Genomic DNA, 26,210 nt, shown 5'->3' with positions numbered 1-26,210 from the left:
CTTCGGGGTATACCAAACGCACTTCTTCCCTTCTACTCCTCTCTGCCATGAAACGCATAAATCAGATTTTTTTTTTTTAAACAATTTTGTGTAAACCCTTTGAGGCTTAACAATTAATAATATTTGGAGTGTCAATATAAAGTTGGAGTTTAAGAAGTAAAAACATTGGGGTGCCGATATAAGTTGTATCCAAATTAAAATCCAAAATCTCTTCCTTGCTGCAGAACGTTCTGAGAGTTCGACGAATCGAGGTTCTCTCTCGCTCTTTGGTGAGTAACGACGATTCTCATCGTCTTCTCTCTCTCAAAGGAGACATGTTGTCAGTTTGAAACAAATATTGTCTAAACCACGTAACATTTTAAAATAATTTCAATATTTAAAATGAGATGCACCCCTAAAATTTTTGAATTTGCAAAGCAAGAACATAGTTTACATAGAGTACTTAGGCCCATCACTACATACACTGTGGTAGGGATCACCATAACATTCAAATGGCCCACTTATTCCTTTGATCTTGATCGCTCAATACTTGATCACAATCTGATAGGGCAATATCAAACAATTGGGCCCACTGGATACATGTGATTGTTATGTGTGGAGTTTTCTTCAACAACATAGTAATTTGGTTTAGATCAGAACTTATGATCACAAAGTGGACCCTACCCTTTGTATTACAAAGGAAGCAAATTCATATAGTTGTTGATGCCACTTATTGATCATGATTAAATATAAAAAATATATATATATTAAATTTAAAGTTGTTATTGTCCTCTGTATATTATATAATTTAAGGTTGCTTATGGTATGGATCTCAAGGAATCTAGAGTAATTTAAAAGAAAAAACATTTTTAACTAATTTTAAAATATATAAAACTAATCATTTAAATATTAAATAAATCTTATTTATATATTTGAAAGAAATTAGACAAACACACACACACACACACACACATAGCATGGTTTCTCTCAATAACATCCATCGTAGCATAGTTCCTACTCGAATATATGGCTAAGAGACAAACAAACTACCAATATTTTGCATCACCCAATTATACATTACAAATATTCAAATATGTTTCCTAATTTTGTTCCCTTTTAGACCAAACAAGGGAAAGCTATAGGAACTATGATGAACACAAATAAAAAGAAAAAAAAAAATACATGACACTTTGCACAACATGCGAGCTCGGACATACTTGAAATAGTAATTAATCGAGGTTCTCTCTCGCTCTTTGGTGAGTAACGACGATTCTCATCGTCTTCTCTCTCTCAAACCTTCTTTTCTCCTCTTCTTCTTCACATCTCTGCCCCACAACAAATCGAAATTTTCTTTTAAGGGAGATAGGTTGTAAATCCTAACCCAAATTATGGGTCCTAGTGAACCATATTCTTTTAATTGGTTACTTTCTTCAATTATTAGTGTATGTGGCACCCTTTTTTATTTATTTATTTATTTATTTATTTATTTATTATATTATTTTGAAGAAATCTAACATAGTCCAACAAATAGATGGCATTTCTAATGTAAATACTAGATAATTGAGCGGTAATTGATCGAAGTCATTTAAGTAATTTCCATAAGTTTGTTTTGTAGTTGGACAAAATTGAGAGACGTACCCTATTTGTAGTTTGAGGAGGATTAGCCAGCTAAAGTGTCATTTTGAAAATTAGTGATTCTTAGTCAAAACCGAAGCAATTTGAACCAAATCAACTTTATTATAGAAACAGGGTAACTCCACTCATTTGGTCCAACCCGAATCAGAACCATCTTCCCCACTATGCAAAAAATTTAGAAAAGGAAAATCCTTTCTTAAGAGCTCCTATTAACATACTAACATTTACTTATAACACATCAGTCTATCGTTAAAATTCAAAAAGGATTGGTGTGTTGTATGTAAAAGATAGTGTGCAAATAAAATCTTTTTAGGTAATAGTCAATCGATGCTCTTCCATCTTTGTAGTCAATCGATGGTTAAGGTAATAGTCGTGCCATAGCACTAAAATCTCACATGACATCCTATGAGACTCAGCCATAGTCACAAAAAAAATTAAATAAATAAATAAAATAAAATAAACCAGAGGAAGAAGTCAACATATTTGCTTTTTAACGGTGCTAGTCATAAAATTGTCTGATTAATGTGTTGTATGTTTTGTGTCTATCCATTAATCTGGACCGTTAGATATGGTAACCCATAGTTCATATGCTTAGCAGCCTTACCATTCAACAGCAAAACTCAGCAAAAGCTTTGAAGAAAAACTACTTTGATAATAAGTTCCAATTTCGATGTTATGTCTATAATACCCTCACTTAAAGACTGATTTTTAGAACCCCTTGTTAGAGTAGTTCATCTAGCTATGGCAAATGATTTACTACAAGGTATTTATATGAAATAATGGAAGGCAAAAAGAGACATTGAAAGACTGAAGTAATAATGATTAAGTAAGGTATACAAAATTATAAATTATATAAATTATTTAATTTAGAAGAGATGTAAAAAATACTTGGTACAAATGAAGATCATTAGACTTTTGGAATGCAAATAATTGAGTACAATAGTCATTTTCAAATATTTTTACTATCCTTGCAAGAAATTTGATGAACACTATTTATTCTCATAAGTATTTAATATTTATTTATAACTCATTTTTTAAAATATAAGAGTATGTGTGAATATTTTTTTACTTACATTTAGGTATGTAGTTACAAAATGGTGGACCAATTATTGTAGTTCATAGGATTGTTGTACATATCTTGAGTTAACCATGTCGTTCATCTGCATATGATTGAAATTATAAGAAAAGTAAACTGGCACTAGATTTTCTAGAAGATTTGATTTACGTAAGAATGAACTCAAAAATGAAGACTAGTTGTGATGATCTTGAGAAGCAAGACAAAAATAAACAATCTTGGGCATTTTGGACTGCTGCTTGAAAAAGTAGATGTGCTCCAGAGGACTTTGAAAAAATAGATGAAGCTACTACAAGTAATTGTGAAGATATTATTTTTCACGAATTATTTGGGTCTAGATGATGGACCTTTTCTATTGTGGATGTCTTAATTTCAGAGTTTGATAACTTGATTTGTAGATTTTTCTTATTATATTTGATAGTTTATTTGTATTGGTTAGTAGGAAAATCAGAATTATATTCTGAATTTTTAAATTTATATATATCATGTCATGGATGTGAATTGTGGACCTGTTTTATTTTGGATTTGGATGTTTTTAATTTTATTTTGGTTGCTTGAATTGTTAATTTGATCTATTTGCGTGTCTTATTCTGTTTTATAGAATAAAGATAAACATAAAAGGTAATTTATTGATATGTATAGCCAAATTTTTACATTTTTTGAAGTGCTAAGCTTGAATTATACCCAAACTATTTCTGTCATTCTCCAATTTTTGCTGAATTTTTCAACAAACTATTAGATGACTTTTCCGAATTGTACCTGATTTATTCCCGTACCATACTTTTGCCGTAAACCAAATTGCTAACCATGGTCAGATTTCTAGGATAGCCCTCAATAGGTTTATGAACTAATTACCTTTGATATCTGTTGTGGAAACCTCCTCATCTTTAACTTATCTTCAATTTTGCTTGCCAACTGTCATTTATGTTTCATTGAAATGAAGTAAGATCATCCAATGAACAAGAAGTTTGTCATGAGAATTCAATCGAAGATGCTTTAAGTCGGTCTTGTCTCACAAAAATAATGTCAGATTTTAGATATAATGCAGTGGAATCAATTATCCCATTTTAGCTGATTTTCCCCTTTACATGATATTAGGGTGTAAATATCGTAATAATGCTTTGTTGTTAATCTGCAGATTAGTTAGTTAGTTAGCTTTCTCATTATGCTTTTTGTTATAACTGTTAGTTAGTTAGCTTTCTCATTATGCTTTCTGTTATAACTAATTCATTGTAATAATGGCTATATATATAGCTGGCTTCTGTTTTGTTTGGTTTGTATGAATGAAGATCATCTTCTTCTTCTTGAGTGTAATATGGTATCAAAGCAGATCTGATCTGCTGCAAATTTGCTTGTTTTCTTCTTCCTTCGTTGATTGTTCTTATTTTCATCGATATGGCGAATTTTTCCTTGATGAGTGATTCCAATCCTGGAGAGCGTACCAATTCGAATCGTTCCGCCATTGAAGAACCTACGAATCCCTACTATCTTCATCATTCTGATAGCCCTGGGCAAGTGCTCGTCTCGCAGCAGCTCACCGGTGAGAATTACACCAATTGGAGTCGCGCGATGTTAATTGCACTATCTATGAAGAACAAATTGGGATTTGTCGATGGTTCCATTCCTGAGCCTCAAGGTATTGACGCTAATTTGTTCAACTCCTGGATTCGCAATAATAATATTGTTATATCTTGGATATTAAATTCGGTTTCAAAAGAAATTTCTGCCGGTATTATTTTTGCTACTTCTGCCCGAGAGATTTGGTTAGATCTTTGGGATCGTTTTCAACAGAGGAATGGACCTAGAATTTTTCAGCTTAAACATGAATTGATGAATTTGCGTCAAGAACAGAGTTCTGTTAGCATTTACTTCACAAAGTTGAAAACTATATGGGAAGAAAACTGATTAATTATCGGCTTAATTGTTCTTGTGGAAAGTGCTCTTGTGGTGGAATTAAAAATCTTAACGATCATCATCAAATGGAGTACATAATGTCCTTCTTAATGGGACTTGATGATTCTTTCTCTCAAGTTCGTGGTCAATTGCTTCTCATGGATCCGATGCCTCCTATCAATCGTGTTTTCTCTCTGATTGTTCAAGAAGAACAACAAAGGAGGATTAATCCTTCCTCTAATTCGAGTAATTCTACTAGCACAATGGCCTTTGCTGTTAAAACAGATGTTGCTAAGTCTAGTGGATCTGGTTCTCATAATTCTCAAAATTCCAATTTCAGTGCTTCCTAGAATCAGAAAAGAGACAGGCCTTATTGCACACATTGCAAGATTCTTGGACTTACAGTGGATCGTTGCTACAAGATCCATGGATATAAATTCAGATTCAACAACAATTCTAATGCTGCTACTCATCAAGTTTCTACTTCTGATGATAGACCAGATCAGTTTAATTCTTTTGGAGGTTTTGTTCAAAATCTGAACTCCAATCAATATCAACAGCTAATGTCTATGCTTTCTACACATTTGAGTAGCTCAGCAAAGGTCACCAATGCTCCTGATCCTTCTCAAACCAACTGCCTCGCAGGTATTTTCTTTTCTGTATCTTTGAGTCCTCTATTTTCATCCAATCTGTTCTGGATTGTAGACTCAGGAGCTACTCGACATATTTGTTCACAAGTTAGTGCCTTTGTTTCCTTGCATTCCATTTATCACACAACAGTTACTTTGCCAAATCATTCTCAGATTTTGGTCCATTTTGCTGGTGATGTCAAACTGCATTCTGACCTTGTGCTTAAAAATGTATTGTTTGTTCCTGAATTCAAATTCAACTTGATCTCAGTCAGTGCTTTAGTAACTGGATCTGGCCTTACAGTGAGTTTCCTTCCTGACTACTTTATTATCCAGGATCTATCAACCAAGAGGATGATTGGCAGGGGTGACAAAGTCCAAGATCTCTATGTTCTTAATGTTCAGTGTTTGAATTCTATTTCTAATGCCTTTGTCAATAATGTTTCTGCTCATATTTGGCATAATAGACTAGGATATATTTCTTTTAAGAGACTTGATTCTTTGAAAGACCAGTTGAAATGTGATGTAACTAGATTGCATAAGTCGGATCCTTGTTATATTTGTCCTCTTGCTAAGCAAAGAAGGCTGTCCTTTGAATCCAATAATCATTTGTCCAAGTTTCCTTTTGATATTGTGCATTGTGATATTTGGGGGCCATATCAAACTATTTCTTATACTGGTCATCGATTTTTCTTGACTCTTGTTGATGATTGCACTCATTTTACTTGGGTTTATTTGTTGAGGAATAAATCTGATGTTGTCTTTGTGATACCGAGGTTTTTCAACATGGTTTCCACTCAGTTTAATGCCAAAATCAAGGTATTTCGATCTGATAATGCACCTGAATTATCTTTTGTTGAGTTTTTCCAACATAAGGGAGTTTTGCATCAGTTTTCCTGTGTTGCAAGGCCTTAGCAAAACTCGGTTGTGGAGCGCAAACATCAACACCTCTTGAATGTGGCTCGGTCATTGTTTTTTTAATCCTGGATTCTAGTTTCTTTTTGGACAGATTGTGTTCTTACTGCGGCTTTCTTGATTAACAGAACTCCTTCTCCACTATTGCGGCACAACACACCTTTTCATTTGCTATACAAAACAGCTCCTGATTATACTCTTTTTCGAGTTTTTGGCTGTTTAACATTTGTTTCCACCTTAGTTGCTCATCGAACCAAGTTCCAACCTCGTACTCGAGTTTGTGCTTTCCTTGGTTATCCACCTGGTGTGAAAGGTTTTAAGTTCTATGATGTGGAGACCAAACAAGTTTTTCTTTCACGAGATGCAGTGTTTCATGAGGAAGTATTTCCTTTTCATGCTATTATTAGTTCAGATCAAGTTACTGATCCGTTTCCAGATTTGGTTCTGCCACATTCTTCATTACAAACTCATTTTATTCTAGATCTTGCTTCTTCCCATGTTCATGATCCACCTGTTACTTCTGGTATTCCAGTTGATCTTCCCATTGATCGTCCGGATTCTAATTCTCTAATTGATTTTGCTTCTACTTCAGTAGCTATTATTCCAGTAGATGATATTCCAGCAATTGCTCCTTCTACATCTGGTGGTGGTGTTCTTCGAAAATCTACCAGAGTAATTCATCAACCTAATTACTTGAAGGATTATCACTGCAATTTACTTGTTGGCTCTTCTATTCATGCTTCCACATCTGCATCTTATTCACTCTCTAACTACATATCTTATCATGGCCTTTCTAATTCTCACAAGCAGTTTGTGCTCAGTGTATCCTCCCAGGTTGGTTGAGCCTCAATACTATCACCAAGCAGTGAAGTTTCCTGAATGGAGATCGGCTATGCATGAAGAGTTGAAAGCTATGGAAGCAAATAACACCTGGACTGTCACTCATCTTCCTCATACCAAGCATACCATTGGATGCAAATGGATTTATAAGATCAAGCTTAAATCGGATGGATCTATTGAGCGACATAAGACTCGTTTGGTAGCTAAAGGCTATACACAACAAGAAGGTTTGGACTTTGTTGAAACCTTTTCTCCAGTGGCAAAATTAGTGACTGTGAAGGTTCTTCTTGCACTTGCTACCTCACATAATTGGCATCTAGCTAAACTCGATGTCAACAACACCTTTTTAAATGGCGATCTTTTTGAGGAAGTCTATATGGATCTTCCTCTCGACTATCTTAGACAGGGGGAGTCATCTTCATCTCAAAGCAAACTAGTATGCAAGCTTCACAAGTCCATTTATGGTCTCAAGCAAGCTTCGAGACAATGGTATTCAAAATTTTCTCAAGCTTTGCTCAAGTTTGGTTTTCTTCAGTCAAAATCTGATTACTCTCTTTTCACAAAAGGTCATGGATCCTATCTTGTTGCTCTTCTAGTTTATGTGGATGATATCATCCTTACTAGTCCTTTATCTCAAGCTATTGATGAGCTCAAACAGTTTCTGCATACACAATTTAAGCTCAAGGATCTTGGTTGTCTCAAGTACTTCCTTGGTCTTGAGATTGCTAAGTCCAAACAAGGTATTGTGCTTTCTCAACGCCATTACACCTTACAATTGCTTGAGGACACTGGTTACTTGGCTTGTAAGCCAACTGCTGTTCCAATGGATCCAAAACTTTGTTTAACTGCCACTGAAGGTGACCTGCTTCCTGATATAACACACTATCGACTGCTTGTTGGGAAACTTCTTAATCTCACTTTATCTTGCCCAAATATTACTTTTGCAGTTCACAAGCTCACTCAATTCTTGGCTCAACCTTGACTTCCTCATCGCAAGGCAGTGCATCACCTGCTTCGTTATCTCAAGAAAAGTCCTGGTCAAGGGTTGTTGTTTTCTTCTACTTCTTCCTTGTAGCTCAGAGCTTATTCTGATGCTTGCGCTCCAGTTCGTTTGAAAGCATTCTCTGATGCTGATTGGGGATCATGTCCTGATTCTCGACGCTCCATTACAGGTTTTTGCATATTTATTGGAGACTCTTTAGTTTCTTGGAAGGCCAAAAAGCAGACCACTGTCTCTCGATCCTCAGCTGAAGCTGAGTATAGAGCCCTTTCCTCTACTGCCAGTGAGCTTATCTGGTTGCAGCAACTTCTTAAAGATTTTCAAGTCCAAATTGATTCTCCTGTTTGCTATATTGAGACAATCAAGCTGTGATACATATTGCCTCTAATCCCACCTTTCATGAACGAACTAAGCATATCGAGATAGATTGCCATTTTGTTCGTGAAAGAGTTGCTTCGGGAGTTCTCAAATTGATCTCAATACCAATTGGCTGACATGTTTACTAAACCCCTCTCATCTACTCAGCTTTTTTCTTTGTTGTCCAAGATGGCTGTAAAGGACATTTACAAGCCACTTGAGGGGGAGTATTAGGGTGTAAATATTGTAATAATGCTTAATTCTTTATCTGCAGATTAGTTAGTTAGTTAGCTTTCTCATTATGCTTTCTGTTATAACTGTTAGTTAGTTAGCTTTCTCATTATGCTTTCTGTTATAACTAATTCATTGTAATAGTGGCTATATATATAGCTGGCTTCTGTATTGTTTGGTTTGTATGAATGAAGATCATCTTCTTCTTCTTGAGTGTAATACATGACTTCTAGTACCTTACAATTTCTAAGGCTGAATCCTATATTTAATGTTATTTGGTAAATTAAACAAGCTTTTCTGTTATAGCACGCCCATTATTCTAAGATCATATCACCTGAGTTTTCCCCAAGAAATCATTGTTTTCATTGTCAAGAAACTTTATTTGATTTATTTATTCAAATTGCTAGACAGTTTTAGATTTTAGCTCCAACAGAAAATTTGTCTCTGGATAATAGCGCATGAACACCCACTTCTACTCATAATGGAATGGTACAAATACAATTGTAGGGGTCACGAAAGACTGTTTTTACTTTTGAAGTTTCTTTATTTGTGTATGGTAAGCCAGTTACAAAATGTCAGACATGAATCCTGAGGATGTCAAGGAGCCAGAACTTGCAGAGGATTGTATCAAAGACAAGGTTGATAGAGACTTTCCCAAGGAAGACCCAGAGTATTTGGACAAACAAGAGGACAATCCCATGCCCACACCCCAAGAAGAGGTAGCTAGTCTTACATTTACATTATTTCCATTTTGATAGTAGTTTTGAGAGGTTTGTAATCATGCATGCAATGATCTCCGTAAAGTGATGCTTGTTATAGATACTGGTTAGTGCACATGGTTTCTAAAACCTAATAGTATTATTATCCTTGTCTTCTACAGCATAGTGACAAAAATCTGCGAATTTTTTCTTCTTCAAAAAATCATGATTTTAAATGTAGTCTATTAAATCACAATCTTTGAAAAAATATTTGATTTTTCAAAAAATCACGATTAATTGTGATTTAATTAACAATTTTTTGAAAAAATTACAGATTATTTTTATTTTTAGTAGTTTTGAAGTGTTGTTTTATCATTTAGTATATGAAATACATTTTTGTACTTAAAAAAATAATTTTTATTTTTTTATTTTTTCCAATGTTTTCTTTTTCTGAAGCTTTCTATTTCCGAATTATTCCCGAATCCTGACTTTGTCACTATGTTCTACAGGAGGTAATGATCAAGAAGAAGTACGGAGGAATATTACCCAAGAAGCCTCCGTTGATATCCAAGGTAACAATTCTTTTCCTAGTTCTTAAAGTTAATAATAAATGTGGTTTGTTAGTTTCAATTAGTGTAGTTCACCAAAAACAAATTTCATTATTTCCAAGACCATGAACGTGCTTTCTTTGATCTGCAGATTGAGCATTGGGAAAGGTATTAGTCTTTTGTTTCATGTAAGCTCCACTTTTTAATGATGACTAACTGTTTGTTGTGTGCTTCAAACATGGTTTGAGTGTGTTCCATGTCAAATTAAATGCCTAATGTCTTGGTGTACTGAATTGGATGCCAACAACAACAAGGAGCACCTTTAGATCAGAAGCCCAAAGGACCACTTGAGGCACTTCGGCCAAAATTGCAGGTATTTTCTGTCAGGTTTGCACATAAGAACATATTTCTGCCACAAACACACCTGGCTTTCTTTCTATTACTGTTTAGTCTGTTATCCATGGTATTATAACACAAAATCCAGTTACAAACGAAATAGATACATGCATAGACATGTACATCCATGTGTCATGTGTTCTTGGTATTGATTCCATCTACTGGGACCCTCAAGAGTTGTCATATCTGAAAGCGCCCTCGATCCGCGGGGTGCGCGGATCCGCTTTTGACCCTTGAGGTTTGGGAGTTGCCACCTAGTTATTACGGTCTAGGAACCAAATTGACCCTACAATGGATAAAAAGAACTAATCTACTATAGAAATCTGAACCCGGGGATCATGTTACGGGGTTGGAAGGTGTTAGGCACCAACCCCGCCCAACCAATGCCGGTCTCTACTTATCCCAAATAGATCTACATTGCTAATGATAAACCTAGATTAAAAAAAATAAAAAATAAAAATTACCTTTGATCTGCAAAAGTGTTATTCCCTCAGATCTAGCTAGAATGGCTCCTTGTACCGTATTCCTTACTACGTTCTATCTCCAGATCTGATTCCTGATCTCCGAGGTAAGGTATCTCCTTCTTGGATCTGAGTGCTTCAAATTTGTTGTGGATTTTTGGGATGTTTTTTAGAGATTTTTGGGTGTTTTTTAGGCTAAAATCGGAGTAGGGGTGTTAGGGAAGGAGTTGGGGCTCCAAAATCAGGGTTTTGGGGAGGCTATGGAGGCTTCTTTACCTACTTTTCCTAGGGTTTTTTCTTTGATACGAAAATAGGGTGTGGAGGCTCCTATTTATAAAGTTTTTAGAAGCATTAGGGTTTGATTAGGGTTTCAATTAGGGTTTTGACTTAGTCTTTAGGGTTTTAGGGTTTTGACTTTAGTCGTATGAGATTGACTTGATTAGTTTAGATTAGGGTTTTGATTTAGGATTTTGACCTTAGTATTATGAGATTGACTTGATTAGTTTAGATTAGGATTTTGATTTAGGGTTTTGACCTTAGTCTTATGAGATTGACTCGATTAGTTTAGATTAGGGTTTTGATTTAGGATTTTGACTTTAGTCTTATGAGATTGACTTTAATACTTGACTCTAGTCTTACTTAATTGACTTTAATTTTGACTTTAGTCTTATTTGATTGACTTTAATATCTTGACCTTAGTCTTGCTTGATTGACTTTAAATTTTTGGAGAACCCCCCTCTATTATATCTTTAATTCTTTGGACCCCCAAATGGAGGGGTCCTTAAAGAAATATCTTGTGAACCCTCAACAATTTTGCTTGAAAACCTGATTGATAAATTTTTTGGCTTAAATTTTAATAATTAATTTCATTAATGTTTCACTTTACATTATTTAATGATTTATTTCGAAATTTTTAATTATTAAAATTGTGAAATTACCATTTTGCCCTCGGAGAGGATTTTTTACGTTTTAAGTCGTTTTTCAATGTTCCAGGATGTTTTGAAATCAGTTTTTCGTAAGGAATTCAATGGGAATGTTGGTTTTTGTCATTTATGAAATTTTTTGTGTGAAATGATCGTGAATTTTATGAGGGGTATTTTCGTAATTTTTTCAAATTTTGTGAAAATTGGTGAAATGATTTATTTGGTTTCGATTTGTCATTTTATGTATTTGAACGGATTTTCCTAAGCGTAATGTAGGCTCTAAGGTTGTTTTGATGTTAGGGGTATTTTGGTAATTTGGTCATTTTTAGTGATTTTTATCGTGAAACTTCTTTTTGGTTTGCAGGATGATGATTTCTATGTTTCTGGGGTAGTATTTTCCTAGCGTAGCGTGGTTTCTTAGTTTTGTCAGTTCGAGATACCTCATCCGGATTTCTGAAACATATCTGGTAACAAAATAAAGCATTGGAATAGACATCCATCATTGGGAACCTTTGCGATCGGGATGACGACTTGATTAATCAGGCGGATGCAAAAATGGGGTGTCTATAATATCTTACACCACCATATTATATTTCCTGTGCTGCAAAGACTCTAGTGATGGGGAGGCTCATGTTGCATCTACAAATAACACATTTGTTGACACTCCTTACTGGTTCAATTAACCTAATTAACTATAAAAAATGGTCATGACAGCATAACTGAAGTCTAAAGTCCAAAACCTATGTCAATCTCTTCTCTTCTTGTGCCTTTTTTTAGAATTCATTTATTACAGAAGCATCATTCATTAAGGTAAAATGTGACACTAACTTACTTGGTTGAATGTGTCTCTGGATGCATGAAGCCAAAAAAGATAGATTACAAATGCACATGGTTTGGTTGAATGTGTATCTGGATGCATGAAAAACAAAAGAAGAGGAAAGTCTTTTATAGATTACAAATGCACATAGTTTTGTACCGCCATGTCCATGCAACACATACGTGTTGAATGTATAGTTTCCTCTACTCTCGGGTGTGTCAAGCCCCATGACCCTCTTATATTCATAGTTCTCCCCCTTTCCAGTAGATCAATCTTTTGCAGTAGTTGGTTGGTTAATATGCTATCAGAGCACTAGGCTTGTATAGTTCACAAGTTCGATTCTTGCCACCCTTATGGAGGGTGGTGGAGGGGACGTTGAGTGTATATTTTCCTCCACTCTCGGGTGTGTCATACCCCAATTAAACCCCGTGGCTCTCTTATATTCATAACTCTCCCGTCTCAACAGATTGGTCTTTCGGAGTAGTTGGTTTGTTGACAATAAGTATATATGGATCCTCTAACAGGATTTTGTACTGACATTGCCTTTTATCTTTTCTTCTCTTTTATGTTTTTTAATTAGCCCACACCACACCAGCAAGCGAGATGCAGGAGATCAGCTTATGCTCCTCCAGATGACGGTGAAGGTGAAGGTGAGCACAGTTGATGACTCCATTCCAAAATGCCATATGTTTGTTGTTCTATTAATTGAAGATAGTTCCATTCCCCCCCCCCCCCTCTCACAGATGGGGGCAATAACAACAATGCCGATTCAGAGGACCAGAGCTGATGCAAGTAATCCTTGGCGAGACCTCCACGTCCATCCACATCAATGATCCAATGGTGACATCTTTTCTGATGTTTCCTTGAATAAGAAATACAGAATGATCGTCATACTTGTTGTAAGAGTGAGCCCATGTCGGCTCTTACTGAGTGTACTGTAAACTCTATATTCACATATCATTAAGATACACCTAACGGCGTAAAACGTATCATAGAAACTATTGTTCTGGGATCAGATGGTAGAATTTGTAGGTAGATTAGAATTTGTTGTGCTCATGACTTATTGGTATGGTCAAGTACAATGGCAGCAAACTTGTTTACCATCACTTCATCTTTGCTTTCAATTGTCACCGACATGGTGTGTGATTTCATCTTTAGAGTCAGAACCAAGTCAGTCCTATGTGTCTTTTTACATCATTTGTTTTACCTTTAAATGAAAAGGGTAACTTTGGGATGCCCCTCCAGGGTCTGTGTGATTGCAGAGAATTTGTATTCCTCAAAGAAGGTAGTCTTGGTAAAATGAATTTTTCCATTGGATTGCACGTCCTAGGAAAATGTCGAGAGCTGGATTTTAGTTTTGGGAAACACAATGTGCAATTATACACCTACAATCATACTATTTTTCAGGGAAAATCATTTTTTCTACAATTGACCATGTGCAATCACATGCATGGGGGCCTGGTGAAAATCCTGCCCCCAAACGATTTCTAGGCTTCCAAAGGAAGGATAGAAATGCAGAGAAGTTCCAGATTAAGCTTTTTACCTTGTCATTTCATCTACGTAACTGCCATAAAAAATAAGATTTTATGTGAGGTTGAAGATGAACAAGACATACACATTGACAATGGTTGATTGCGAACCATCTACATGTCTCCTCTGTTTTGTCAACTCTGAAAACGTAAGTGGTTCCTACAAACATAGACCAGAACAAGATTGCACTACTTGATAGAAATAGGAAACGTCAGTTAAGCCTACGTTAGCTAGTACTCGCTTAATTGACTATACTACACTTTCTCTTCGAGTGTGACAAAACTATAAAGAAGTATGCCCCCTTACATACAGCCACCTTAGCACTTCGGCCCCCTAATCGGAGGCCTACACCTGTCACGAATCTAGTGCCCATGCGGTCACATAAGAGCGCACACACACACACACCTGTGCTGAATTTAGAAGCTTGAAGAGAGTTCCCGGTTTGGTCACATTTAAGCCCTTCACTCACTACTTGATTCATTACGGGTTCACTCTTCCAAGCCCTTGTGCAGGAAGCACGAAGTCCAAGACTAGGATTCTTACGTTAGGAGTGTCGTGTTCAAAAATATCTTACGACATGAAGACATTTATATATTTAAACTATAAATATATGTTAGCTTATTATGTCAAACATTTAATTTTCACGAACATTCTGATCGTACTCAAAAGATTAGTTGGGTTTGTTAGACAAACCGATTTTATTATAAAATCTGGTGGAATCCAATCAGACCATCAGTTTTTTAAACACTGCTCTTTATAGTTACAATAGTATTGAACCATTATAGATCGAATTTCATAAAAAAAACTAAGAAAAAAAGTGAAGAAAACCTAGTTTTTTTTTTACATACCTCTTCAAAATGTTTGAAAAAATCCTTGAAAATGATTTTTTTCTTCTTTCTTAAATCCATTATGACGAAATAGAGTCTTCGATTGAAGTATCAAAAATCCAATTTTTGGATGAACATGAGCGTTTGAACGGTTAGGGCATTCAATCGTGAGAAATGTGGGAGATGAGGAACAAAGAATATTTAGAAAGAAAAAATTTGTTAAATGTCATGCCAAGCAACCTCTAAAAACTTACGGATTATTTAAAAAGAATTCCCCATGAGAGGGTCCTTGAACTAATTTTCCCTTTAATCTAGGGCGGACATCAATGGGGTGATTATGAAAGGAGGTCGCTAGATTAGAATATCAACCTGTTGATCTTCCTCATATGAAGACCATTTAATGGTTTGGAACTAACGATGATGAGTAAGGACAATAATTAAAATCAAACATTTTGGTACATTTTTTTCATGTTTTTGACAAACATATTTTTATCATATATTGCAATTCTAGATTTTGACAAATACCCTATATGACCTAGTTCAATAATTATAAATAAAATTTATTTAATCTTTGAAATTAGTGTCATATTTTAAAATTAATTAACAAGATTTTTTATTCTAAAGTATTACAGGCTCTCCTTGAGACCTATACCTAGACTGTCAACAGATAGGTATCCGATTGGATAGTGCTCTATCTGAATCCGAATCTGAATCCAAAAAAATTTAGGGCTATCTGAATTTGAATCCGAATCTGATCGGATATCACTAACCAATATTCGAATTCGTATCCGAATAAATTATCGGAGATCCGATATTATCCGATTCGAATCCGATTGCAAGTCGAATTCGAAAACTATCCGAAATATATCCAATTCGAATCCGATTGCAAATCAAATTCAAAAACTATCCGAAACTTATTTACTATTCGAAAATTATCCGAAAATTATCCAAATTTTATTTAGAGAAATTCTATTGCCACCAACCTTTTCTAACACCACCCCAATTCCATTATGTAATTCTAATTCTAAAATTAGATAATATGGCAAGATTCATTTAGTAGTTTAAAATTTTAAAAAGAAATTTGGGATAATATTGGATATCCAAGCATTTTTTTAAAATTGAGTTGCACTTCTATGTAAAAAACATTGTCGCTGTAAGCTTTCATGACTTGTGGAGGAAACAAAAATTAAATTACTAGTGAGATGGGGAATGCCGTTGTACAACATTCCACATCCAATACAGAACACTAAGCAAAATGGTAACATCATGGTATACCAATCATACCATTCAATGTTTTGATAAATATCAAACCTTAACTTGTAAATTTGAATAGAATGAATGTCACAACTAAAGAGCACATCATGTGCAACATGTACAAATGCACCAGGAAAAGAATGAGGAGGAGGAAGAGGAGGCTCACACTCCATGTTCAAACTTTCTTGCAAAGCTCGTGCAAGTTATTCATCTTCTTCTAAATGAGATACGTTATTTACAAAATAAAAATGTGATCTTTGGAAGCATATAAATGCATTAGCAATATGAGATTTATTAACTTGAAATCATCTTTTGGTACTACCATTATGATACACTAAAGCTCATGTTACAAACTAGAATAGCTTTCCTTGTTATCAGCAATGTCATGTAACACGAGCAATACAAATAGATGCCAGCAAGTACAACATAACAGGGGCGTGGATTCAATTAGCCAGCCAACGACCATAACAGAGCACACGACAGCATGGTTTAGCACGAAAAAACTTAAGCAATCACAATAGAAGACAACCAATCAGTCCTTGTAACAAAGGGTTATCCTCTAAGATCAACACTAACCTTTGAGATACTGCTAGATAAGAAAACAATATTATAGCTGCTCAACATCCCTCAACTGTAAATCCACCTCTTCCACATCCACATCTTCGTCTTCACCCTCGTACTGCACCACACAAAATTGAAAATGAATAAAAGTTAACAAACAGTAGAATCACTCAATAACTAAAGATCAAACAAGAAGATGAAAGCCACTACTAATTTCAAGGTCAATTAGAAATGGGAAAATAATTAGTTGGCAACTCAGCAATGCCAAAAAAAAAAAAAAAACACAATAAACCTGGTTGTAAGCATTTTTGGACGGTGGTGGAGGTGGGGGCAATACGAGAACATGTTCAAAACGATCAAAGATAAAGAATCTAATAAGAGATTCAGAAATAACTTAAAAATCCAATACCATCAAGAGTTATCTATTGATGTGGTTTCACATTGCCCCTAAAAGTCAACAATCAAATTAATGGTGGGCTTAAATGATTTGATTAAAAGAGAAAAGGAGAAACTTAATCCTGTTTGGACATCCAACTTCTTACCCACTCATATCTTCTATGATGTCAAGATTGAAAGTGTCAAGTTCGAACATGTCCAGCAGAGTGATAGAAAATTTTGATTCACCCATGGGTTCTACAGTTGAATAATCTTTTCCTGAAAGTGCATAAGTAGTTAGTTTGCTAAGAATCTTGTTACAGTCATGGTATAGATATTCAACTTTCTTCGAGTATATTCTGACAACGTTAAGAAGAAGGTAACCAAGTACTCTATATGTGACAGTAACTTCATTTAGCATGATCTCATATGCATGAGCAAACAAGAGGAAAAAAAGAAAGTATTTCCTATTAAGTTAAAATAAACAAGGCAAACAATAGGACTAACATATAGATAAAAAGAAGAGGAAACATTTGCATTATAAACTTCAAACCAAACCAAAATATCATATATGGATATCCTAATGTCTACAACACTGAAACATTAGCAGAGTTCTCAAAGAACCAGAAGCACCAAAACGGAAACAAACATATATAGTCTTGAAGTAGCTAGAAATTTCTAAATCTAATAGAGACAAACCCATGTATGAACTGATTTACAAATCCGATCGTATGAAGATGTGGCTCTCAACATAATTGAATAGAGGAACAATATTCGTTAAACTGAACCAAATCTTTGCACAAGGCTTTGATGATATTTCAAAGCCAATCATTGTGCTTTGTTGATTTTTTCATTGGGTTTTCCTTCTCCTTAAAGACATCTTCAATGTCCCCATAAGTTTTAGCTTCTCTTTAGCATGGGAGTCATCATATTCATAGATGAAAGGTCAAATTGATTATTTTCATCATCTTCTAGCTGCCACCAAATGAGGATTTAAAATTTTCCATTCTTTTTGGAACATGAGTACTTGATGTGTATAGTTTGATTCACTTTCAAAACAGACGATGTAGCTTTCAACATAACATAATGGAGGAACAACATTTGTTAACTAAGCCCAAATTTTTTACAAGACATTGATGATAACACAACAGTTATAGTTTGATAACTATGAAACTTAAACTTGATAAAGCAATGGTTTTTATTTCAAGAGAAGTTGCTAAAGCTTTTTAATAACTTCATCCAAAAAATAAACAAGTAAAAAAGCGAGACCAAAACATAAGACTATGGAGAACATAGGTATAAGAGGAGTTTGCAAAGAGTACCATTTATATTATGAAAGAATAAATTAATGATTTAACACCCAAGATACCTTTTCTACAGTGGAAAGGCTAGAAGCATTAATGATTAAAATCATCTTTTGGTACTACCATTATGATTCAATGTTAAGCTCATGTCATGAGCTCACAGAAACTATAAATCTGCTATTTGGAAAGGCAAGGAAAAAGTGATAAGTGAAAGGAAGCAAGCATGTTGGGGGGGGAGGAAGGACATGTCAAGATCTTTTAAGTGCTACTTTTACTACCCTTTATGTTAGGGTCATCAAAGGAATGAATATGAGGTTATCTTGTCTCAATACAAACATTTGGTGCATTTAGAGGTTCGGCAACTCACCCATGGTAGATATGCTGCTGTAAAAGTAAAGAGGCCCAAGAAACTCATAGGGATAAAGGGGTTCTACTTGCTCCATACATATACCTATAGAATAGAAAATTAGAGAGAATTAACAAATTTGAAATAACCAAAAACACAATTCTGCATGGAAAAAATGAATATGTGGTAACCGACCATCATGAAGGTCAACGAATTGCTAAGGAAACACCCAATAACAGTAGTCTTTCCTCCATGAATTTTTTGTAAACTCAAACAAAAATAAAGAACAAAGTATGGTAAAAAAAAATCATATCTACAAGACTACAACCAGATTGTAGTTTGAAATGCTCCTATAAACACTTAGATAACAATTTCTCAATCAACTGGGAATCAAAGTTTAGATTTTTCCAGTAATTAAAAGGTTAATCTGAACAAAGAGAGAGAATCAACGAAACAAAACTATATAATAAAAAAAATCTAAAACAACCAGGGTTTATCATAACCAAATACTAAAGGTTCTTTCTAGTCAACTCAAACATACCAAAAACTAGGGTTGAAATCAAAGCAGAAACTACAGAAAATTGTATAATCAAATAAACATTAAGAAAAACAATTGACAATCTGCCATGATAAAATCTTAGAGAAGATTGAGATCAAGAGGAGCTTGTGATCAGTTTGCAACATAGCTGTATCCCAACTATTTTTGGAAGGTAATTTGTAAAATATTTAAGGAATTGAGGGGCAACCACTGTACAGGGCTATTTACAATATTTGAGAAGTTCAGGTTGGCCATTTGCCCCGACTCCACCCCACACACACACACACATATAGGGTCAGGTTCAAGGGCCATATGAGAAAACTTTCGACGGTAAATAAAATTTTAAAATATGGGTTAGAAATTTTGGATTGAGCTGATTTTTTGTGAGGATGATCTCTATGATGGAAAGATCATCCAAAAAAAAAATCAGCCCAATCTGAAACTTCTAACCCCATTAAAAGTGATTTAGAATGTGGACCGTCGATTTTTTACCAATTTTTATCACAAATTTGTAAATCACTTTTGATGGATTTAGAAGTTTCTGATTGAGCTGATTTTTTGTGAGGATGATCTTCTCATCATAGTGACCATCCTTGCAAAAACTCAGCTCAATCCAAAACCTCTAACCCTTACTTTGAAAAACGAAAGTTTTCTCATATGTTTTCTCAAATGGCCCTTGAACCTGACCCATATATATATATAGGGTAGCGTTCATTGGCTAACTTTTTGGCAAAACATTTTTCAAAATGTGAGTTAGAAGTTTTGGAATAGGCTGATTTTTGGTGAGGATGATCTCTACGGTGAGGAGATCATCATCACCAAAAATCAGCCCATTCCAAAACTTTTAACCCATGTTTACAAGTTGAAAAATCGTGGACCGTCCATTTTTTATAAACTATTTTTGGATGGGGTTAGAAGTTTTGGACTGGGCTGATTTTTGGTGAGGATGATCTCCTCACCGTAGAGATCATCCTCAACAAAAATCAGCCCATTCCAAAACTTCTAACTCATGTTTTGAAAAATGTTTTGCCAAAAAGTTAGCCATTGAACGGGACCCATATATATATATAACTGCTTTGGTAAAAGTAAAGCATTAAGAAATTCAATATGCATGCGACTAAATATTTAATTGTTGCGCACATGCTTGAGTGGTTGATTGAGCAGCCTGCCAGAGGAAAAAAAAAACCAAAAAAAATAGTGATGCTAAGTTTTTGGTCAATGTCCCTTTTTCTTTTCTGCCCGTAGTGAAAAAAAACAAACTTTCTGATTTGATCACCTTGTGACATTCAAAAACATGATCCGATGCAATGGAGTTGTAGGAGACAAAATTATATGAACTTTCATTTTTTCTTCTTCTTTTAAATAGTTATTTTTTACCGTTGAATTTTATTTTTAAATATGGGTGCTTGGCCATCCATTTTAAACACGTTGGATCAAGCTCGAAAACAATATTTTTTTAATTTCTTCTTTTCTTACTATGAATATTTTCATGAAATCTAAAAGACTGTGTTGTTGGATTGTCAATGTGATAATCAATGTGGGCCCAACGACCCTTTTTAATGTTTGAAATCTACAAAAATAAATATGTGCGCAACATGCAAGAGGGAGAAGCTCTCTCTATTACTGATGTCATTGCGACACATGGCAAATGTTTGTTGGGTTGTGAGCCGACATGTCATAGGGCCTCTGGGGCGTTAGTCAAAAACGACGTTCATTTAGCATTTCTCAAAAAAAAAAAAAAAAAAACGAAACAAAACAAAACAAAAAACAAACAAACAAAATTGATTAACAAGTTGTCTTGGATGAGTCAAATAAAAACATTTTAAAATGAATAAATTTTTTAATTTTTTATTCTGTACAAAAGTCTTGTACCCAAAGAAAAAACTTTTTTGACATGTCTAGATGCATTTTTGAGCTCATGAAGAAAGTAGACAAGTTGATTAAATATTTTGTGGAGTTGACTTAATGACTTGATTCAATTTAATTTTTGGGGCCTATTCACCTCACAATTCATTTAAGTCCACTTGGAAACATTTTAGTTAACTCGATGAATTTTAAAACTCTAACTTAAACAATGAAATTGTTAGTGAATCCAAAGAATATTTGACATGGGAGGGCACTGAAACAACCATTTTCAAATTTGATGGTGCCTCATGATTCAATGGTTTTACCTAGGGAAAATTACTATAAGGACCCTTGCGGAAGAGTTTCTTTCTAAATGGTCCATAAGTTTTGGGTGTTAGCTTGACATGACATTTAGTAAATATTTTCCTTCTTAATGGTCCCTCATACTATCGAGTTCATAATTTTTATTGTCGAACTCGACGCTTTTTTAATTACTGTCTAGTTCACCAATTTTATTAAATAAAAAGTGGTGAACTCAACACAGGTAATACCTTCCCAATTTCAATTTTTAAGTTTTTTCGACTAAAATACATGAAAAGATTGACTAAAAACTTGAGATAACGACTTGTTTAAATGAGTTCAATCCAAAAGAACCATTATACATAATTAAAATCATTGATATTCCTCGTGTGAAAACCATTTAATGGTTTAGATCTAAGGATGATGAGTAAGGACAATAATTAAAATCAAAGTAAAAAAATTAAATCAATTATATTTACGCATCATTCTCAGGTAATAATTAAATCATTTTCTAGAAATCATTAATAAATCTAATTCTTTTAACGACCATTCCCCAAGGATGGGGGTAGGTGAAAAAAATGCAATGAGGCAAGTAGGCTTAAAAGATTACTAAACATCTTTTTCACGTTTTTGATAAACATATTTTTATCATACATTGTATGACCTAGTCCAATAATTATAAATATAATTTATTTAATCTTTGGAATTAGTGTCATATCTTAAAATTAATTAACAAGATTTTTTATTCTATAGTATTACAAGCCCTCCTTGAGATGTACACCATATGAAACCTTAAATTATATAATACATAAACGTCATAACAACTCTGAATTTAATATTTGTTTTATTTATTATTTTTTTAGATGATTAAAACAAACGACAACTCTTTTACAAGATAATAATTGAATAGAGTGGAAAGTTCGTCCGCCAATTAGGATATTTTGCCAGAATTTTTTCTAACATACGATGACCATAGACCAAAATACCCTAAACGGGTAGCTTAAATTCTTTGTCAACAAGCGTGGACTATCAAGAATTTTCAATCCATCCTTTAAAAAGTAGGGGTAAAATAGGAAATTTTCCTCAAGTTAGAAATGGAAGTGGGAAAAGGGAGAAAAAAACATTGAATGCTTAGGTGTCTATGTTATTGAAATTTGAGGAGAAGAAGAAGGCTTGCTTGTTTGATCCATCAAAGAAGGGAAAATGGCGATCCATTCATGTTTCAATGCAACATCTAATGAAAACATGTATTCTTCACCAATTCCTTTGATTGGCTTATATACAGCGGCAGCCACTTTGGTATGTTTTCTATTTATGATTTGTGATCTATTAAATGGGTTGCATAATAGGAAGCCATGGATTCCTTGTCGATTCTTCTCACTCAACTCACTTACACTCACTCTTCTCGCCATAGCTACAAAGCTTCCTGTAGATCTCACTAGTTCAATGCCTTCTGCTCAAGATCAACTATCCAAACTTACTGGCACTGTCTTAATATGCATTTCGATGAGTTTTTTCTCATCATCACTTCTAACTCAGAGTGATTCTGAATGCTTATCCAATATCATCTCCTTGAGCATTTTCGTAGTAACTGTGATTGTCAATGTTTGTATACAGATTGTCACTGGTGTGATCTTCTCATTCCTTGTAGAACATGTCATAATTATGTCCTGCATGCTTTTATTACTCGGAGTGTTGTGGTCCTTGTTCAAACTAAATCACCCTCTTGATATGTCCTCATATTCTAACATTGAGGATCAACTTAAAAAGAGTGACCCTTCAAATTCAGAGAGTAAGAATATGGTACATAGATTGAAATTGTTTTATGTATCCCACTATAAAAAAGATGTTGAGACTGTAATCGGCGATGAATTTTTTGTGTTCAGTACGGGCATGTTGTCCACACTTTGCACACTTGTTCTCTCGCAAGCCGCATTTCGATCACTTGCTCTTAAGGAGGTAGAGTTTCAATGTGGAATTTCTGCTTATAAATGGTCAATGTGGATAGTGGTTTCAACTCAAATTTTCACTGTCTTAATAGGAAGTATAGCAAGTGTATTGAGATGGTGGTTTAAATTCAAAATCTCTGAAGAAATAAAATTTTCTGATGTTTACTTCTTCCCTTCTTCCTGGGTTTCATCGTCTTTGATAAAGCTCCGCAATCAAGCATTCTTCAAAATCTTTAGAATGAGCCTCATGTTTATCTTACAAACGATTGCAACGAATGGTTTGTGGATATTACACATATTGAACACGGCATTGTATGTCTTGGCTTATCTCTTATCTTTGGTGTTAATGGTGTGTTTGATGGCAATCTCTAAAGTTTGTTTTGGTAAACAAAGAAACAATGAAATAATCCATATGGATGTAGAAGAGTGGATACAAAGAAACGGTGAAAAAGCGATAAAGAGATTGATGGAGAAACATGAAAAGGATTATCCCACTCATCTAATCCAATTGCTTTCCCAAACTAATCCATCTGAAGAGTCAACTACCAATACAATGTCCAGTTCACATGAGAACAAATTCTCTTGTCTTTTATTGGTAATCATTGCAAGAGTTGCTATCGTTGCTCTACCAGATACCCTTATTTCTTCTCTAGTTCAAAGCTTAGATGAAGCCTTCGAAATCATTTGTTTCATTGACGAGAAAGTGAATGCCAAAGACACGGATTGCAAGATGAGATGTGCAACGGCAAAAGAATTGTGGATGAACAGGGACAATGCATGCCATTGGTTTCATACGAGATTCATTAAACCCACAGTTAAAAAATGTTATTCACCATCGTTTAAGAAATCTATGGATGGAAGTTCTCGATCGCAACATCAATTGGACATACGTTGTGCACTTGGGATTATTACAGAATTAAAGGTGACATCTAGTGAAACTTGGTGTTTCATTGATCAATATCTACATCCAAGGGAAGTTATAGACATCTTCTATGAGCTTATCATTGGACAAGAGTCTCCGAGACCATACACGTCAATCAATGAGTTATATGTGCACATGGAACACATATTTGTGGACATATTGCACTTTTTCCTCCCTCAACTCCCACTTGCCATATTCAAACATGTTCTCGAGGGTCCCATTATAGAACGTGAAGAAAGAGCAGGATTTGTCTTGAAATTCCTTTGCAAACTTGAACCGTTAGAGCATAAAATTCATTGGTCATTTCCGGATGGAACTGACATGACTAGCTTTATAATCATGGATCCTGCAATAGACTCTCAGCGTATCGAACCAGTGGAACAAAATGTAGATGTTACTCATACAATGAGTGAAGATTGTGTAATTCCAGAACTTGTTTGAACAACATGTCATGTAAGTACATTTTTTGTTTTTAGTTTTAATTCTTAATTTTACAGTATTGGTTGAAGAAATTTCTTCTTCTTTTCCTTAATTATGACGATCATTTATTTTGATTAATTAGTAATCTAGTCCCATGGATCCTTCTACAGGATGTGGCGTGTGCATGTTTTTTTAATAGACAGAGTCCTAGCATACATGTTGGAGAACATCGATGTTTCATGAGGCTTTATTACTTTGTGATCAATTTGTTCACTCCATTTTATTTCGAGTATGTCCAGGCTCGCATGTTGTGCAAAGTGTCATGTATTTATTTATTTATTTTTTTTAAATTTCTTTTTTTTTGTGTACATCATAGTTCCTATAGCTTTCCCTTGTTTGGTCTAAAAGGGTACAAAATTAGGAAACATATTTGAATATTTGTAATGTATAATTGGGTGATGCAAAATATTGGTAATTTGTTTGTCTCTTAGCCATATATCCGAGTAAGAACTATGCTACGATGGATGTTATTAAGTAAGAGAAACCATGCCGTGTGTGTGTGTTTGCTTAATTTCTTTCAAATATATAAATAAGATTTATTTAATATTTAAATGATTAGTTTTATATATTTTAAAATTAGTTAAAAATGTTTTTTCTTTTAAATTACTCCAGAATCCTTGAGATCCATACCATAAGTAACATTAAATTATATAATGTACAGAGGACATAACAACTTTCAATTTTTTATATATATTTAATATTTTGAGATATTTAAAATAAACGTAATTTTTTATAAGATTCGTTGAATGGAAAGGAAGGTTCATCGACCAATTAGAATGTGTTATTGACTTTTACAAGAATTTGTTTTCTTTATAGAGAAATTCTATTGCCACACCAACTTTTACTAAAATCACCTAAAGATGTGTGCTAATCTTCATTAATATCATATCATTCGGGTGCTCTTAGAAAAATTTGGTGCGGCCTTAGATTCTCTCTTTTTATAATATACAATGATCAAAATACCCTTAAGGGTACTTTGGGTATATTGACTCTATCTAAAGGAACTCCTGCACAAATAAATTAAATTTGGGAAGCAAACCATTTTAGATGAAACTAGCTTTAATTTTTCTCAGTCAGACTTCATACATTAGTTTGATAAGTATTTGGGATCGCTAAGGTAGATTATATTTTGACTATCCTGTCAAGACACATACCCTACATTTAGGTGGGGTGTTGAAAAATTTTAACCCACAATTATTAATTTTCTATTAAGGTGAATTAATAGATGCTAAAAAAAATTAAAAAAAATCATATTTTATATATATCACAAATATTTAATTATTAAAAATAGATTATTTTGTTTCAAAAATAATTAAAACCAGATGACTTGGCTAAATTTTCATAAACTTGACCAAGATTTTCAAAATATCATTAGGTGATTCATTTTGGATCTTGAGTGAGTCAATTTCAACAGTGATACACAATGAATTTCTTGTAATCCACCAAATTGTCATGGGCTCATATAAGTTTCAAAACCATGGCATATGAACACTCAGAAATATTGCTATGTGATCCACTTTAGTTCTTTGTCTCAAAAAATAAGGAAAGACCAAATTCTTTCTTGATGAATGTAAGTGTTTGT

General features: G+C 34.2%; 1 protein-coding gene and 2 long non-coding RNA genes across 4 annotated transcripts; 2 read left to right on the top strand and 1 right to left on the bottom strand.

Moving 5' to 3' along the window:
- The first annotated feature begins 9,086 nt into the window (after window positions 1-9,086).
- On the top strand, window positions 9,087-13,395 carry LOC147405826 (uncharacterized). Its single transcript, XR_015176109.1, has 4 exons — window positions 9,087-9,273; window positions 9,762-10,173; window positions 12,978-13,047; window positions 13,141-13,395. It is a non-coding gene; the product is annotated as an uncharacterized LOC147405826 (long non-coding RNA).
- A 2,957-nt stretch (window positions 13,396-16,352) lies between these two features.
- Window positions 16,353-19,373, bottom strand: LOC147405825 (uncharacterized). 2 transcript variants are annotated; one of them, XR_015176107.1, is made up of 4 exons: window positions 19,136-19,373; window positions 18,616-18,699; window positions 17,112-17,223; window positions 16,353-16,687 (listed from the first exon to the last, which is right to left on the bottom strand). It is a non-coding gene; the product is annotated as an uncharacterized LOC147405825 (long non-coding RNA). The 2 variants fall into 2 exon arrangements; XR_015176108.1 differs by lacking the exon at window positions 17,112-17,223 and having other exon boundaries at window positions 19,136-19,369.
- Window positions 19,374-22,480: 3,107 nt separating this feature from the next.
- On the top strand, window positions 22,481-24,589 carry LOC147405824 (uncharacterized). Its single transcript, XM_086437509.1, has one exon. It carries the CDS (start codon window positions 22,481-22,483, stop codon window positions 24,587-24,589), a length of 2,109 nt encoding a protein of 702 aa, XP_086293635.1.
- The last annotated feature ends 1,621 nt before the right edge of the window (window positions 24,590-26,210 follow it).

This window comes from Akebia trifoliata, chromosome 3 (genome assembly GCF_017979445.1).
Source record: "Akebia trifoliata isolate Shusen 1 chromosome 3, ASM1797944v1, whole genome shotgun sequence".
Taxonomy (NCBI): Eukaryota; Viridiplantae; Streptophyta; class Magnoliopsida; order Ranunculales; family Lardizabalaceae; genus Akebia; species Akebia trifoliata.
Note: the sequence above shows the minus strand (reverse complement) of the source record. Positions and strands in the feature narration are given on the sequence as shown.